The sequence below is a fragment of the Sapajus apella genome, unplaced genomic scaffold, assembly GCF_009761245.1.
Source record: "Sapajus apella isolate SASKATOON/1434 unplaced genomic scaffold, GSC_monkey_1.0 scaffold29, whole genome shotgun sequence".
NCBI lineage: Eukaryota > Metazoa > Chordata > Mammalia > Primates > Cebidae > Sapajus > Sapajus apella.
The window spans coordinates 20,728,083-20,744,152 of record NW_022436969.1 but is presented as its reverse complement, the minus strand read 5'-3'; the positions used below and the strand labels follow the sequence as shown (position 1 = coordinate 20,744,152).

The 16,070-nt window shown below is 43.7% G+C and overlaps 1 protein-coding gene across 1 annotated transcript; it reads right to left on the bottom strand.

The window, feature by feature from the left end:
- Positions 1 to 8,328: 8,328 nt before the first annotated feature.
- Positions 8,329 to 10,101, bottom strand: TXNDC2 (thioredoxin domain containing 2). The gene is made up of 2 exons (XM_032293092.1): positions 9,925 to 10,101; positions 8,329 to 9,634 (listed from the first exon to the last, which is right to left on the bottom strand). The coding sequence occupies exons 1-2, from the start codon at positions 10,031 to 10,033 to the stop codon at positions 8,505 to 8,507; spliced, it is 1,239 nt and encodes a 412-aa protein (XP_032148983.1). The 5' UTR covers positions 10,034 to 10,101; the 3' UTR covers positions 8,329 to 8,504.
- Between the last annotated feature and the right edge of the window lie 5,969 nt (positions 10,102 to 16,070).

Here is a 16,070-nt window from a genome sequence, read left to right as displayed (position 1 = left end):
CTTCTTAAAGAACGAAGACATTAAGATTTATGTTACTTTTATGGATTATCTCTTCTAAGAAAAAAGGAACCAGGTGCAGAAGCAGAACATGAGAGTGGACCTGGAACGTGACCACTGAAGCACAGCATCACATAGAGACAATTAAGCCCCGGGATGTCTGTGGGCCTACCTGACAGCTGTCAGGCCTACTGCAAGAGCTTGGAGGGCAGCGTTTTCTCCTAACTCCTCCAGGGAAGGAGACATCTCGGCCATCTTGGATGTCTCCTTCCCTAGCTGGCTAAACAGCAGGCACTTTCCCAGTGCTGGCGCTGCTGCACAGCTGAGGCACCCTTCAGCAGCCCTTACACGGGAGTGACAGAGGGCTTAAAGCATCTCACCTTAGGGTCATTCCTTTCACAATGTCACCCCAGGTTCACACTTCCAACCTGAAAGGCATTAGTAAAAGAACTACAATCATCTATGAATAACTGATCACATATGAATAACTAAGATTACCTATGAATAACGACTGTGGTTATATCTCTAGTTATTTTCTTCATCATTATTTATATGGAAATAGGCTGAGGGTTTCCCCCCTACAAAAAGTGCCTATGTGATAGAACTACCAGTAGTTTAAAATATAAAAAACATTCAGCCAACAGGTTGTTTTCTATAAAGTGAAAATTATTTTCCATTTCTAATTCTCTTATAAAAATGACTGAGGCATGGTGAAAAATAATATTCTACCTAAATTATGCATACATTTCCCAATGATTACTGTGCAACTCTCGGTATTTTTTTTTTTTTTTTTAAGAGAGACTGGGTCAGCTGTGTCACCCGGGATGGAGTGCAGCGGTGCAATCATCGCTTACTGTACAGGCCTGAATTCCTTGGCCTCAAGCAATTCTCCCACTTTGGCCTCCCAAAGTGCTGAAATTACGGGCATGAGCCACTGTGCCCAGTCTGCCTTAGTATTTTTAAAACAAATCCTGGATAACATGGTATTTCATCCCTAGATACTTACGTTTGCATTTCTTCCTTTTTGTAAACAAAATAATAGGGTAGAAGAGTATCAAAATTTAAGTGCAAATGATGCCAAAGGAAGACTCAGATCCCAGTGCTCAGTATTTTCCTGCTAATCAGTAAACTTTGTTTTTTGTTTTTTATCAAGCAACGGGAAGCCCCATTATGGTATTAAAAAGCCTGTATTTCAGATGGATTTTTTGCCGCCTACTATATTACCTAATTTTCAATGATATTGGGAAGCATGATCTACTGACAGGTATCCAGTTTCTGAAAATTTCATAAGCAGTACTACTTTAGATGTGTGGTGAAGTTCAATGATCTACTTAGAAAAGAAATAGCAAGTGTGTGGCTGGGTGACATGCACATGCTCAGCTATGGGAGGAGCACAGCTGGTCCAACCGAGGCACTTGAAGCCAGGATGACCCAACTCTGCACCGCTCCTCACCCCTTTCATCAGTGGTGGTCCCAGTTCACTCTTCCTCTGCTTCCCATACCTTCCCTATGTCATCTCACCCCCACCCATCTCATCTCCACACCCAGCGACCAGATTCTGACTCATACCCACTGATCCCCTATGGTTTTGAAGTCCCCTCATGGTTTCTTGCGCCTCAACCTCATTGTTTCATTTTCAGCTTCTTTTACTTCCTCTGCTGCCTGGGATGAGAGGGACCCCTACTCTCAGCCCCCCTGACCTTAAGGAACTCCCCATTCCTTTGCTGATCAGCTCAACCACTGTTCCTCCTGGAGAGGGGAGATTTGGACGTGTTTCACTTGAATTGTTAAAAAGGAATGTAATCTTCATTCAGGGAGATAAAACTAAGGTTATCAAGACATCATATTTAAGCAAGTAAAGTATAGAAGAACCCTAAGAATTAGATGATAATTTATTAATTTTAATTCAAAATAGAGGAGTTTTCAGTTTTGCATTCACCTGCAAACAGTTTTCCTAGAGGACAACTGTGAACTCTGAATATTCATCACATTTGAAACAGTCTGTCTATGGGCTGTATAGGGCTCATTGCTGTAGCAGTTGCTTTTCTGACATGCATTGATCTTTCTGCCTTCAACCTGAATATCAATAATAAACATGAGTAGCATTTGAACTACACATAATAAACCTTGGTCTTTATTTTTTAAGTACACAAGGAAAGAATAAGTGCCATAGGTGGGCCTGAAGAGGATGAATGATGACCACTGGTATCCAATTTATGTAACTACCAACATTATTTTAGCTTGTTTATGTCTGACATATACATATATAAAAATAGCATCCAAAATAAAGTAGGATTATAATTTGGATTTATAAATACCTTTAAAAAAAAAAAAACAAAAAAAAAAAACCTTCAAATGCCAAAACAGATGGAGATTATCTGAAAGTAGTATGAGTAATTTTAACCTCACAGTAAGAAATCAAAGTGATTAGGGGAGTGAACATAGGGTGGAAATCATCAAAATCCATTACTGGGCTGGGTGAGGTGGCTCACACCTGTAATTCCAACACTTTGGGAACCCAAGGCAGAGGACCATGAGCCCAGGAGTTTGAGACTAGCCTGGGCAACATAGTGAAACCTCACCTTAAAAAAAAAAAATAGCTGGGCCGGGCGCGGTGGCTCAAGCCTGTAATCCCAGCACTGTGGGAGGCCGAGGCGGGTGGATCATGAGGTCAAGAGATCGAGACCATCCTGGTCAACATGGTGAAACCCCGTCTCTACTAAAAATACAAAAAATTAGCTGGGCATGGTGGCGTGTGCCTGTAATCCCAGCGACTCAGGAGGCTGGGGCAGGAGAATTGCCTGAACCCGGGAGGCGGAGGTTGCGGTGAGCCGAGATCGCGCCCTTGCACTCCAGCCTGGGGAAAAAATGGCAAAACCCCGCTCCAAAAAAAAAAAAAAAAAAAATAGCCGGGCATAGTGTCAGGCATCTGTAGTCCCAGCTACTTGAGAGGCTGAGACAGGAGGATCACTTGAGTCTGGGAGGCTGAGGCTGCAATGAGCCATGTTCAGCCTGGACAATAGAGTGAGACACTGTCTCAAAAAAAAAAAAAAAAAAAAATTCAGCCTGGTATGGTGGCTGATGCTTATAATCCCAGCACTTTGGGATCCCAAGGCAAGAGGATCATTTTATCTCAGGAGTTCGAGACCAGCCTGAGCAACATAGTAAGACCTCATCTCCACTAAAAATTTTTTAAAATTAGCCAGATGTGGTGTTGTGCACCTATAGTCCCAGCTACTTGAGAGGCCAAAGTGGGAGGTTCACTGGAGCCCAGGTGATTGAGGCTGTAGTGAGTTATGATCATACCACTGCACTCTACCTGGGTGACAGAGCAATACCCTGTCTTAAAAAAATCCATTAAGGTTGAACTGCTCTCCATAAATAAATTCCAGTTATTTAGCTGCTTCTGATAACATGACAATACATTACAGTCTGGCCATGTTAACTGGTATGACTTAAAGGAAGTCTTTCTTTTTTTTTTTTTTTTTTTGAGACGGAGTTTCGCTCTCGTTACCCAGGCTGGAGTGCAATGGCGCGATCTCGGCTCACCGCAATCTCCCTCTCCTGGGTTCAAGCAATTCTCCTGCCTCAGCCTCCCGAGTAGCTGGGACTACAGGCGTGCGCCACCATGCCCAGCTAATTTTTGTATTTTTAGTAGAGACGGGGTTTCACCATGTTGACCAGGATGGTCTCGATCTCTTGACCTCATGATCCACCCGCCTCGGCCTCCCAAAGTGCTGGGATTACAAGCCTGAGCCACCGCACCCAGCCGGAAGTCTTTCTTAAAGCCTTCTCTGAGAGGCAGCTAGCCTCCTCTGCCCTTTCTAAACTGAGAATCATTAGCTAACTGGTGACTTTCTCGTGTATCTTCCTAAGATCAGTGAAAGATATTGATCTATGAGTCATTAGAGTTGCATTTAGCTTTGTCTTTTAAACACCAAGGTTTTGAGGCTTTCATACAGTAGGGAGAGAGAAGCAGCATTTTGTTTTGTTTTGTTTTCACCATTTCTCAATACCTAGCAAAAAGGTGCCTCTCCAGAGATCAGAGAACTTTTAGTTTTCTAAACCAGGAATTCATGAAAACAGCATTAAGGTCGGCAGAAATGTAACTTATGAGGACAACCTTACTCTTCCTTGTCCTTCTCCATGCCCTATCTGCCTCTTACTTGAAATTACCATCTTAACCTAAACAAAGATGACCCTCAACTTGTGTAAAAGTAATATACATTTCGAATCAATATGTAACAGGATTATCACATTTTCTTTTCCATTGTTTTCACAATTCACCTTTCTTCATTTCAACTACTACCTGTCATTACTGGCCCTAACTTTTTCCTATTTACCATTTTCTATCATCAACTTCTTCATTTTCCTATAAATTATCTTTTTTCCATTCTGGAATTTGAAATTTTTGATTTCCTTAAAACTTTAGGCTACGGCCTTGAGTTTTATCTGACTCTGATATCTACATCCAAATATTTGTCATTGTTGCACTGGGTATCTATTCTCATGTGGGTATTAAAGGATCTCGTGGTTCAAGTGCCATTATTATTTCAAAACTTGCAGTCTAACTTTTCCTTTTATCTCTTGGTTTGCTTTGTTTTTTAGTTAACTTTTATCTCCATAGAGTGTAGCATTTCACAGTTCTCTTACAAGTTCTGGGAAACTTAAAAATCTGCCAAAAATCACTGTAGAATTCTAAGTAACAACTTACCATAACTTTCTAGTATTTGCTGAATGTAATTTATTTGAAATACCATTTGAATCTCAAAGAGACAGAAGTGTTGAACACTAAAGGCATAGTTTATGAAGAACCAGATTGTTCATATTTAGAGAAAAACATGTTTCAAAAGCATCACTTAGAAAAACAGACCCCAGAACTATCACACCCTGTTTATATCCTTTTCCTTTCTTTCCTTTCTTTCTTTCTTTCTTTCTTTCTTTTTTTCTTTCTTTCTGTCTTTCTGTCTTTCTTTCTCTCTTTCTCTCTTTTCTTTCTTGAAGCAGAGTCTTGCTCTGTTACCCAGGCTGGAGTGCAATGGCATGATCTCAACTCACTGCAACCTCCACCTCCCAGGTTCAAGCAATTCTTGTGCCTCAGCCTCCCGAGTAGCTGGGATTACAGGCACTCACCACCAAACCCAGCTTATTTTCGTATTTTTAGTAGAGACGGGGTTTCAGCAAGTTGGCCAGGCTTGTCTATTGTCCAGGCTTGTCTCGAACTCCTGACCTGGCGATCCGCCCACCTTGGCCTCCCAAAGTGCTGGGGTTACAGGCATAAGCCACCACCGTGCCCAGCCATCCTTTGAATCTTTCTAAGCATTCACTCATCAGGTTTCACAGTCTCTTTTGATTTATATCCCATATGCCAACATTAGCAAAAGTTACTTACTATCATAAGATCATTTGTCATTTGAATAAGGCACAGATAACTATTTAGTTTTAAGGCTGGATAGTTGCAGATTCAAGGAAACCAGATTGGATGAAAGTGAAATGAGAAGATGTGTTTAAAAGGAACTTGATAAATGCATAGCCTCTTCTTATTAGGTTTGGTATTTCATGGGGATTTATAAGTGAGATAAGGGTGATTGTGAACATATTCTCCATATTATTAATGTGGTATCTTGGTCTAATGTTGAGTGCTGAAATGCCATCCCTTGTAATCTATATGCCTAACTACAGACAGATCTTCCTCCCTCCCATTGCCATGGTAATCCACTCAGCTCCTGAGGCTTGATGGGGCTGATTCTGCTCCGAGTGTGCACAAGTGACCAAGCCTGACCAATCAGGAGTCCTTCAACTCTTCCAAATACACAGAGTGGTTCAGGGATTGGTGCATGATACAGCCAATCAGAGTCTTTCCTGTGACTTTTGTTGGGATTATCAGGAGACAGGCTCACCTTTTTATCTGTGATTATGAGCCACAGAAGCAACTGATGATAAAATCAATATGAACAGTACAGCTAAGAGGTAGAAAACTGCGTTCTGATGTTGTTTGAATGCCCGAATCTACCTAAAGTAGTTGATCTCCTTAGAATTTCCATTTTCAAGATTCAATACCCTCTCATTTTTGCCGGAGCAGGTTTGAGTTGGCCTTTTGTCAGTTGCAATGAAAAAATGAATATATCAGCTACCCCATAACACTCATGATCACTTACGTAGTTCATCTCCAAACAGAAGAACTTCTGATTTGGTCTGTTCTTAGACCATTTGTAATCTGAAGCCTAGAAGGCCCAAAATGCGCAACTGGAATACAAAAACTCTGGATAAGGCCAGCATTAGGAGGCTCTGCCAGAACACCCTTGTGCTTGGGCCATTCACCTACTCCCCCTTGCTCAGGCTTCCCAGATTTTGTATTTTCTAGCAGTTGTTTGTATTCCCCGGCAATATCTAAACAGTTGGAGTCTTCAAAGTATTCCATTGATTGTTTTTTCTTTTTGTATATAAAGTAATCAGGATAAAACAAAATGAGAATGAAAGAAAAAAATATTCTCACACAGATACAGCCAATGACAACCCGTTGTGCCTTTTCTCCAATTTAAATAGAGATAATTGTGTTTTTAGTATTTTGACCTGCTTTTTATTTTCTTGTTTTCATTTCTCAGTGAATTTGTTTGTTGTTGTTGTTGTTGTTTTGAGACAGAATCTCTCTCTGTTGTCCAGGCTGGAGTGCAATGGCAGTATCTCAGCTCACTGCAACCTCTGTCTCCTGGGTTCAAGCAATTCTCCTGCCTCAGCCTCCCGAGTAGCTGGGATTACAGGCACGTGCCATCACGCCAGGCTAATTTTTGTATTTTTAGTAGAGACAGTGTTTCACCATGTTTGCCGAGCTGGTCTCAAACCCCTGACCTCAGGTGATCCACCTGCCCAATCCCAGTCTTGAACTTAAGATAGGGATTGCAACTCAGCTGGCTATGTGAAGAAGCCAGCCAGGTTCTGCAGCAGAAGACTGGAGAGAGCGTGCCCTATCAGATGGAGGCAGCTGCCACTCAGACCCCAAGGTTAGATTGGTTTTCTTGAGATAAAGCAAGCCTGTATTGCCAGATCTTACAATGTTTCAAGAAAAGTTAGATATCTAGATTAAAAAAAAAAAAAAAATCCGATGTTTTAAATGTTGGCAATGAATTCAAATTTTAAAAAACCTCTGGACCAGCAAAAAGTAAAATGGTGACTGCCAGAGAGTGGGGGAAGGGGTAACAGGGAATTGTTCAATGGTGTTAAGTTTCACCTTCACCAGTGAGTAAGTTCCATGGATCTGCTGTGCGGCATCAGGACCCTAGTTTAAGTAACAGCACTGGACACTAAAAATGTGTTAGGAGAGTAGACCTGTTAAGTGCTCTTACCATGATAGTAATAACAATAAAGCACAGTGATACAAGAAAACTTCTGGAGGCAATCAAGGTGTTAATTACTTTGATGGTGGAGGTGGTAATCAACGGCATATTCCGCACATCCAAACTCATCCAACTCCCTCCATTAAACATGTGCAGTTCTTTGTATATCAGTTATATCTAATGAAGCTGATTTTATTCATTTTAAAAAACCCACTCTGGACTAAGCCTCCATCTATGGTTCAGACCTGGGGCTTTGGATTTACAGACACCTGGGGCTCACTAAGTTGTCCAAACAAGACTCTGGTAGCACCATGATTAGCTTAATTCATTAAAGTCTTGGCCTATATGTCTAAGCTGGCAGAGTCATGTTAAAGGTGGGTTTGTTCAATATTGAAAACAGGAACCAATTTAAGTTAAAAAGTCAAAGGAAGGTCTAGGTATTAGGAACCCAATTACCAGGGAGACAAACCAGGAACTCTGCCATCAGGGCATGATGTCATAATGGCAGCAAAGATCCAGAGGACTTCAACTTCTGAGAAACCTAAGTTCTGAGCTCTTGTCTCAGATGTTGTGAGAATAGATTATAGTAGATAGAGCCCTGGACTTGAAATCTGGAAGCAGTAGTGATCTCAGTTCTGTCACCAACAAATCAGGCCTTGGACAAACCACTGAATTTCCCAAGGCCTCTAAGCACTCCCGGCTGAAGAAGGAGGTTAGTTAAGATGTAAATCTTTCAAATTCCTTATTTCCAAAAGTATCTTATTAGAATCCCCAAAGATATGTGAGCATGAGAAAAGAAGTTTCTATTCATTTTTCAATCATGCACCTCTACAGAAAAATTATCTAAATTTTCAGTCTTGCTGCAAATACTAAATAGTGGACTTTTCAAGGGCAAGTGAAACATAAATACATATCAAGATTGAAAAACAGGAGACAGTGGGACTTAACAATCTTCATCAGAGGAATTTCTAATTTTACACTCTCCAACCAACAGAAACATAGTCACGATGTACCTTAATGCTTGGACTGTTTTTTGATAAGGGTAGAATTAATATTACCATGTATAAGCAGTGCCATTTGGACATACATTTGTGTTATACCTGATCTTTTTTGCAAATAATAAAAAAGAAAAAAGCTATAAACATCTGACTGTCTACAATGCAGAATGCATGTTTACTTTAATTCTGCAACGACTGCTTCGAGTTTTTCCTTAAGGGCGCCACAAAACTCGTCCACCTTTTCTTCTTTTTTATAAAACTGAAAGGTTGGGACATGCATGACAGCACAGTCTCTCACCACCTCCTCACAGTCATCAGCGTCCACCTCCAGGAACACCACGTCCTCGTGCTTCACAGACAGGGCATGGAAGAATGGTCTGATGGTCCTGCAGGGCCCACACCATGTGGCTGAGAAGTCCACAGCTACCAGCTTCTGCCCAGCCTCCTTCAGTGCTGCCTCAAAGTCCTCCTTGCTCAGGATTATTTTCACCATGTCCCCCTCCAGGGACTCAGTTGTTTCTTCTTCAGGCTTTAGGATGTCACCCTCCTTGGGTTCGATGGCTTCTTCTGGGGACTTAGGGATGTCACCCTCCTTAGGCTGAATGGCTTCTTCTGGGAACTTGGGGATGTCACCCTCTTTGGGCTGGATGGCCTCTTTGGGGGACTTGGTGATGTCACTTTCCTTGGCCTGGATGGTTTCTTCTGGGGACTTGGTGATGTCACTTTCCTTGGCCTGGATGGTTTCTTCTGGGGATTTGGGGATGTCACCTTCCTTGGCCTGGATGGTTTCTTCTGGGGACTTGGGCTGGCTGGGCTTCACTGAGGACTTGGGAATATTTCCTAGCTTGTGTCGGATGGGCTTTACCGAGGACTTGGAGGTGTCATCCTGCTTGGGCTGGATGGGTTTTGCTGATGACTTGGGAATAGTGCCCAGCTTGGGCTGGATGGGTTTTGCTGAGGACTTGGGTATGTCACCTTCCTGAGGCTGGATGGCTTCTTCTGAGGACTTGGGGAGGTCGTTCTTCTTGGATTGGATGGTTTCTTCTGGGGACTTGCAGATATCACCCACCTTGGGCTGCCTGGTTTCTTCTGGGGACTTGGGGATGTCATCCTGCTTGGGCTGGCTGGTGTTTGCTGAGGACTCGGGTAGGTCATTGCCTTGCTGTGGGGCGTCGGACTCCTCTATAGGCATGTGGAACATGTGGCTGACCATGGGGAGAAAGACCTTCTCTTTGGCCTGGGCTGTGTCCAAGAACTCTAGGGCCAGGAGAGGCACGTTGCCGGACAAGACTTGTAATGAACTTTCTGTATCCAAAAAAAGTAAATAAATAAAATAGAAATGCAAAAGAAGAACCAAACAAATTCTTATCATACCCCAAGGAAACTGATGTCACTCTTAAGAGATCACGAATGAAGTCTGATGAATTATGTATTAATCTGAATAACTCATTCAATACAAGGTCAAACAGCACGTGATTACATGTATCTTCTGTGTACATATTCTTAAACCACAATTTTCCCTTCTTGGTTCAACACCCTGCCCACTCCCTAACTGCAGAGGTCTTTAAGACAACCCTCTTTCCATCCCCACTTACCATTAGTGTCACCTTCATTTGTTTCTTCCTTAGTGCCCAGCCTCATTTCTGGTTTTCCAGGGACTCCAGGTTTAACATTTTCCATTACTAGTTCCTTGTCTATATCCATTCCTGATCCTTCATAGATGCCTCATAATAAGGCCGTTCCCTCCAACTGTTTCCAAGCTATCCATCCTAACATCAAAATATGAGTAAAACTTATATTTGGGCAGCACGTTACAGTTGGTTTTCCTCTCTGTATTAACAACAGTGATGTTTAAGAGCTTCAAGGTGGCTGCTCTGTGCTGAGGCTGGGGCTATGGATTAACTGACACCATTTCCTGTAACACAACAAACCACTGAGGTCAGAATCATTATGATGAGCACCTTACACATGAGAAGTTATGTAGCTCACCCAAGGTCACAAAGCTAGGGTGGTGGCAGGATCCAAAGTCCATGCTCTGCACTATGAGGCTGTGCTGGACTGCTTGCCACAAGTCCTGTCCAGCCTGGGTTCTCAAACAAGTCCCGTTCAACCTGAGTCCTGTGAACCAAACTTCTGATCATCTCCCTCCAGGATCCCCAGCTCCAGCTTTCTCTTTATGACTCACCCATTGTGACTAGCTTCTACGTATCTCCTTGGAAATATTTAGCCTCCTCTGCAAAGTGCCCCACGACGTCAAATGTTCAATTCCTGCCAGACGGCCTCCCTCCCCACCTCCCCTACCTCCCGGGCCCACCAGCCCAGCCTGTGCCCTCCCTGGTGCTGACAAATCCAAGTACACGCTCTTCCAGCCTTTACATGCAGAACAACAACCTCTTTGTGAATAATCATGGTTTTATAAGCCATATCTACCCCATCCTGTGGAATGAGATGCCAAATGCTTGTTCCCCAGGTAGATTTATTTGATCAGGATCTCTGGCTTGTTTTCCACCTTCACTCTGCACAGCACATCCAGTCCGAGGTGGGATGCATCAGTGTGGAATTTTGCCTTCTCTATATATACTTTGAACAAATCCTCATATGTTTAAGTTTCACTCCAACAATATATGTGTTGAAAGTGGTCAGACATGGTGGCTCACACCTGTAATCCCAGTACTTTGAGAGGCCAAGGTGAGAGGATTTCTTGACCCTAGGAGTTCGAGACCAGCCTGGGCAACATGGCAAAACCCCATCTCTACAAAAAATACAAAATCTAGCCAGGCATGGTAGAGCACACTTGTCCCAGCTTCTCAGGAAGCTGAGGTGGGAGACTTCCTTGAGCCAGGGAGTTCAAGGTTGCAGTGAGCCGTGATCACTATATTACACTCCAGCCTGGGCAACAGAGCAAGGCCCCATCTCTAAAAACTAAAAATAAAAGTGTTGAAATCTTGTCAATAGGAACCTCAAAACATCTAATGGCAATGGTTCAATTATCTGGATTTTTATACCAAAACGTATTTTACTAAGGGGGAGAGAGACTATTGGCCTTAGCAAATCCATAGTTCCTTTTTTTTCTTTGAGACAGTCTTTCCCTATCGCCCAGGCTGGAGTGCAGTGGCACAATCTTGGCTCACTGCAACCTCTGCCTTCTGGGTTCAAACAGTTCTCTTGCCTCAGCCTCTCAAGTAGCTGGGATTACAGGTGTGCACCACCATGTCCAGCTAATTTTTGTATTTTTTTAGTAGAGACAGGTTTTCACCATGTTGGCAAGGCTGCTCTCTAACTCCTGACTTCAAATGATCCACCCACCTCAGCCTCTTAAATTGCTGGGATTACAGGCGTGAGCCACCACGCCTGGCCCAGAAAATCCATAGTTCTTAATGACATGAATCTTATTGCAGGGAAGAGCTCATGATTCCACTCTGTTTCCTCAGATACTTGCAAGGAAAGCTCTCCCCTCTCTCACTGGGAGACTTTGGGCCTTTCTTTTGTAATCTTTTGAAGGACGGGAGGTTGTCTTCACTCTCCAATGCAAACAGCTTCCACAGCTGACAGGTCTCTTCATGGTGCCCTATTTTAAAGCAGAGGATGGAAATAAAATTCAGACACTTATGTGCCCAATGTGTTCCTTCTTAGTAAGTGTTAGGAGAAAGGAGCAGAAGCAGCGAGGATGGGCATCATTTGCGGAAATCATCATGAGCATATTTTATTAGCAAAAAGGCGGCAGCATCTTTGGCCCTTGCTCATTGGCAAGTTAATTTATCTCCTTGGATCCTATCTTGTACAGGGTCCCTGCTGTTTGGAGGGGAGTAGATAAGGACACAGAGGAATTCCGCTGCTGAGGGGCAGAAGTGAAAACATCACCCCTGCCATCCCAGTAGATGTGGAGGCAAGGGGACAGTTGCCTGTGTCCCTGTCTCCCTTTTTCATGTTGATCGTTGGCATGGATGCTAGTCAGATGTGCAGCTGGGCGTGGTGGCTCACGCCTGTCATCCCAGCAGTTTGGGAGGCCGAGGTGGGCAATCACCTGAGGTCAGGAGTTCAAGACCAGCCTGGACAACATGATGAAACCCCATCTCTAAAAGTATAAAAGTTAGCTGGACATGGTGGTGCATGTCTGTAATCCCAGCTACTTGGGAGGCTGAGGCAGGAGAATTGCTTGAACCTGGGAGGCAGAGGTTGCAGTGACCCGACAAGGTGCTACTGTACTCCAACCTGGGTGATGGAATAAGACTCTGTCTCAAAAAAAAAAAAAAAAAAAAAAAAAAAAAGATTAAAAAAGCTGTGCAGCTAGAAGCAGAGGGGCATCTGCCTCCTGCTTCACCTGGAAGGCCAGGAGAAGCCCACGTGGACTCCACATTCAACACAGCACTGTCCTCATGGAGCATGGCCCCAACAGAGGGTAGGAATGAATGTGTGGACGTGGGGCAGGCCCTACAGCCTGCAAGAGGCAGGCCAAGGATCTAGTAACCATGTACACCCCAGAGTGGGGCTGGGAGTGCTCTGAGACTGGTGAATGATAGAGGCCTAGAGGAAGAAGCCACAGAGTAGGAAGATCTGTGATCAGACGCAAGGACTGGAATCACAGACTCCAGCAGTGAGTAACATCACGATGCCCCTGTCCTAAATGGAATCTGTGAGTCCTTCAAGAGATCTGAGGCTGGGGACCAGGCCAGACCAGCCAATTCACATGGGAAACCAGCATGGGACCAGAGCACCCGGTACACTTATCCACATAGCCCTGGGCGTCCAGACACTGTGGAGAAACTGAGAACTCTGAAAGATTGTGCCACCACACCAAGGAAAAGGGCTCTTTGAGCCAAAATTCTACAAACAGGCAAACTTAATTGAATATCCCTGCTCCTCACCACCCCACCCCAAAACCCATTGAAATAAGGCTCATGGGAAGAGTGAGCCATTCTAGAGAAATATGTAAGTGATATTGTACCTGCAATCTGTGACTCTGTTACATTTATACTTGAAGCTCTTCATTGTGTTTTAGGTTTGGCATTTGTTCCTGATACTTTTACTCTTCTTTCTGCAATTCAGATGGATTCCAAGCAACTTGATATATTAATGCTTCCACTTGACTTGTCATAGAATGTATGTTTTCCTTCAGCACAAGCTCATCCCCAAATAGCTCATGAGGCCTTATGTCAGTCAGGTTGTGTCTCAGGAAACAGAAACAACCAGCTATTTTAGGCCTAGGATGATTTGGGCAATTATAAAACTGCTGGCAAGGCTGCCTATTGAGGCTAGGTATCCAGGAATGATTCCCAGAACGCTGAGCAATGATACCGAACAGGCTCGCCAGGATCACTACAACCTCCAGGATATCAGGAAGGTAGAAATTTAGAAGGCCACCACCCAAACTGTTGGCTTCAAGAATCTTCTGCTACAGCCACCATCCAGGAGTGAATCTACCCCAGCGCCAACTCCCTCTGAGCTCAGAGCTGGAGATGAATTCTGGTTTTCTGTTGTAGCCCCAACTGAGCTCCTGCAGACAGGGGCAGAGCTGATACTGTGGCCTCCTTCTCAAGAAGGTTCATCTACTGGTGGACGCTAATTCATACTCAGCAACTCAGCTGCAAGGGAGTCAAGGAAACATGACTTTTTGTTCCCAGCCTCTGCAGCACAGGGAGGAACGCCAGAAGGAAGTTGGAATAAACCCTGCCTGTAAAGCCATTTCTACCACACCCTTACAAGGACAGTATTATGCACAATTTTTTTTTGAGATGGAATTTCTCTCTTGTTGCCCGGGCTGGAGTGCAGTGGCGTGATCTCGACTCACTGCAACCTCCGCCTCCTGAGTTCAAGTGATTCTCCTGCCTCAGCCTCCCCAGTAGCCAGGATAACAGGCGCCTGCCACCACACCTGGCCAATTATTGTATTTTTAGTAGAGACAGGGTTTCACCACATTGGCCAGGCTGGTTTCGAACTCTAGACTTCAGGTGATCTGCCTGCATCGGCCTCCCAAAGTGCTGGGATTACAGGCATGAGCCACTGCACCCGGCCTATAAATAGGTATGAATTTTTTTATACCTTATGCTGGTATACGTTTTTGGTTTATAGTTGCAAAAATAATATGTGTTCACAATATAAAAATTAGAAAACAGGTAAAAAGAAAATGAAAATTACTCATAGTGCTTCACACCTCAGGAATCATTGTTATAATATTGTGATGTACATTCTTTGTTTTTTGTCAATTCACATGTAGATATATATATTTTTAAGAGATGGGGCTTCACTGTGTCACCCACGCTGGAGTGCAGTGGTGCCATCACTAGTTACTGCAACATCAAACTCCTGGGCTTCAGTGATCTTCCTGCCTCAGCCTCTCAAGTACTTGGAACTACAGGTAACGACCATGTAATTGTTTTGGTTTTTTTGTTTGTTTATTTGTTTTGAGATGGGGTCTTGCTGTGTCGCCCCAGGCTGGAGTGCAATGGCACAATTGCAACCTCCGCCTCCTGGGTTCAAGCAGTTCTCTCACTTCTGCCTCCCAAGTAGCTGGGACTGCAGGCATGTGCCATCATGTCCAGCTTATTTTTGTATTTTAGTAGAGATGGGTTTTACCATGTTGGCCAGGCTGGTCTCCAACTCCTGGCCTCAAGTGATCTGACAGCTTCAGCGTTCCAAAGTGCTGGGATTACAGGCATGAGCCACTGCACCCAGTCTTTTAAAAAAATTACTATTATTTTATTATTTTTTATAGATATAGGGCCTCACTATGTTGCCCAGGCTGGTCTCAAACTCTGGGTTCAAGCAGTCCTAAGTGCGGGGATTATAGGCATGAGCCACTGCATCTGGCTTCCAAAGAACCTTATAGCAAAAACTGAATTATCTGTAGACACACTAACACCAAGCACTTACTTATGTTTTTGACATCATAAGTTTGATCATAATGATTTTGACTATTTTTTTTTTTTTTTGAGTTGAGTCTCACTCTTGTCACCCAGGCTGGAGTGCAGCAGCCCTATCTTGGCTCAGGCTTACTGCAACTTCTGCCTCCCAGGTTCAAGCGATTCTCCTGTCTCAGCTTCCTAAGTAGCTGGGCTTCAGGCACCTACCACCATACCCGGCTAATTTTTGTACTTGTAGTAGAGACGAGGTTTCGCCATGTTGACCAGGCTGGTCTTGAACTCCTGACCTCAGGTGATCCTCCTGCCTCAGCCTCCCAAAGTGCTGGAATTACAGGCATGAGTCAGGGGGCCCAGCCTTAACTCTCTCTCTTACTTAGATGGTATTGAGATGTAAAGAGAATAAATTTAGGCCAGACGCAATGGCTCTTTGGTAGCACTTTGGGAGGCAGAGGTGGGTGGATCATTTGAGATCAGAAGTTCAAGACCAGGCTAGCCAATATGGCGAAGCCCTATCTCTACTAAAAATACAAAAATTAGCTGGGCATGGTGGTGGGCACCTGTAGTTTCAGCTACTCACAATGCTGAGGCAGGAGAATCACTTGAACTGGAGGTGGAGGTCGCAGTGAGCTGAGATTGTACCACTGCATTCTAGCCTGAGTGACAGAGCACGACTCTGTCTCAAAGAAAAAAAAATTAATTTGAACTTATCCTAGTTTAAGTCTCATTAATATTGTAAATGTTCTCAAATATGAATTATGACCAGAATAAGTAAAATGTTATATTACCATAAAAATAAATGTTTTTGGTACAACAGGGCAGCATATGCCTATAGTCCCAGCTATGCTGGCAGCTGAAGCAGAAGGATTGCTTGAGCCCAGGAG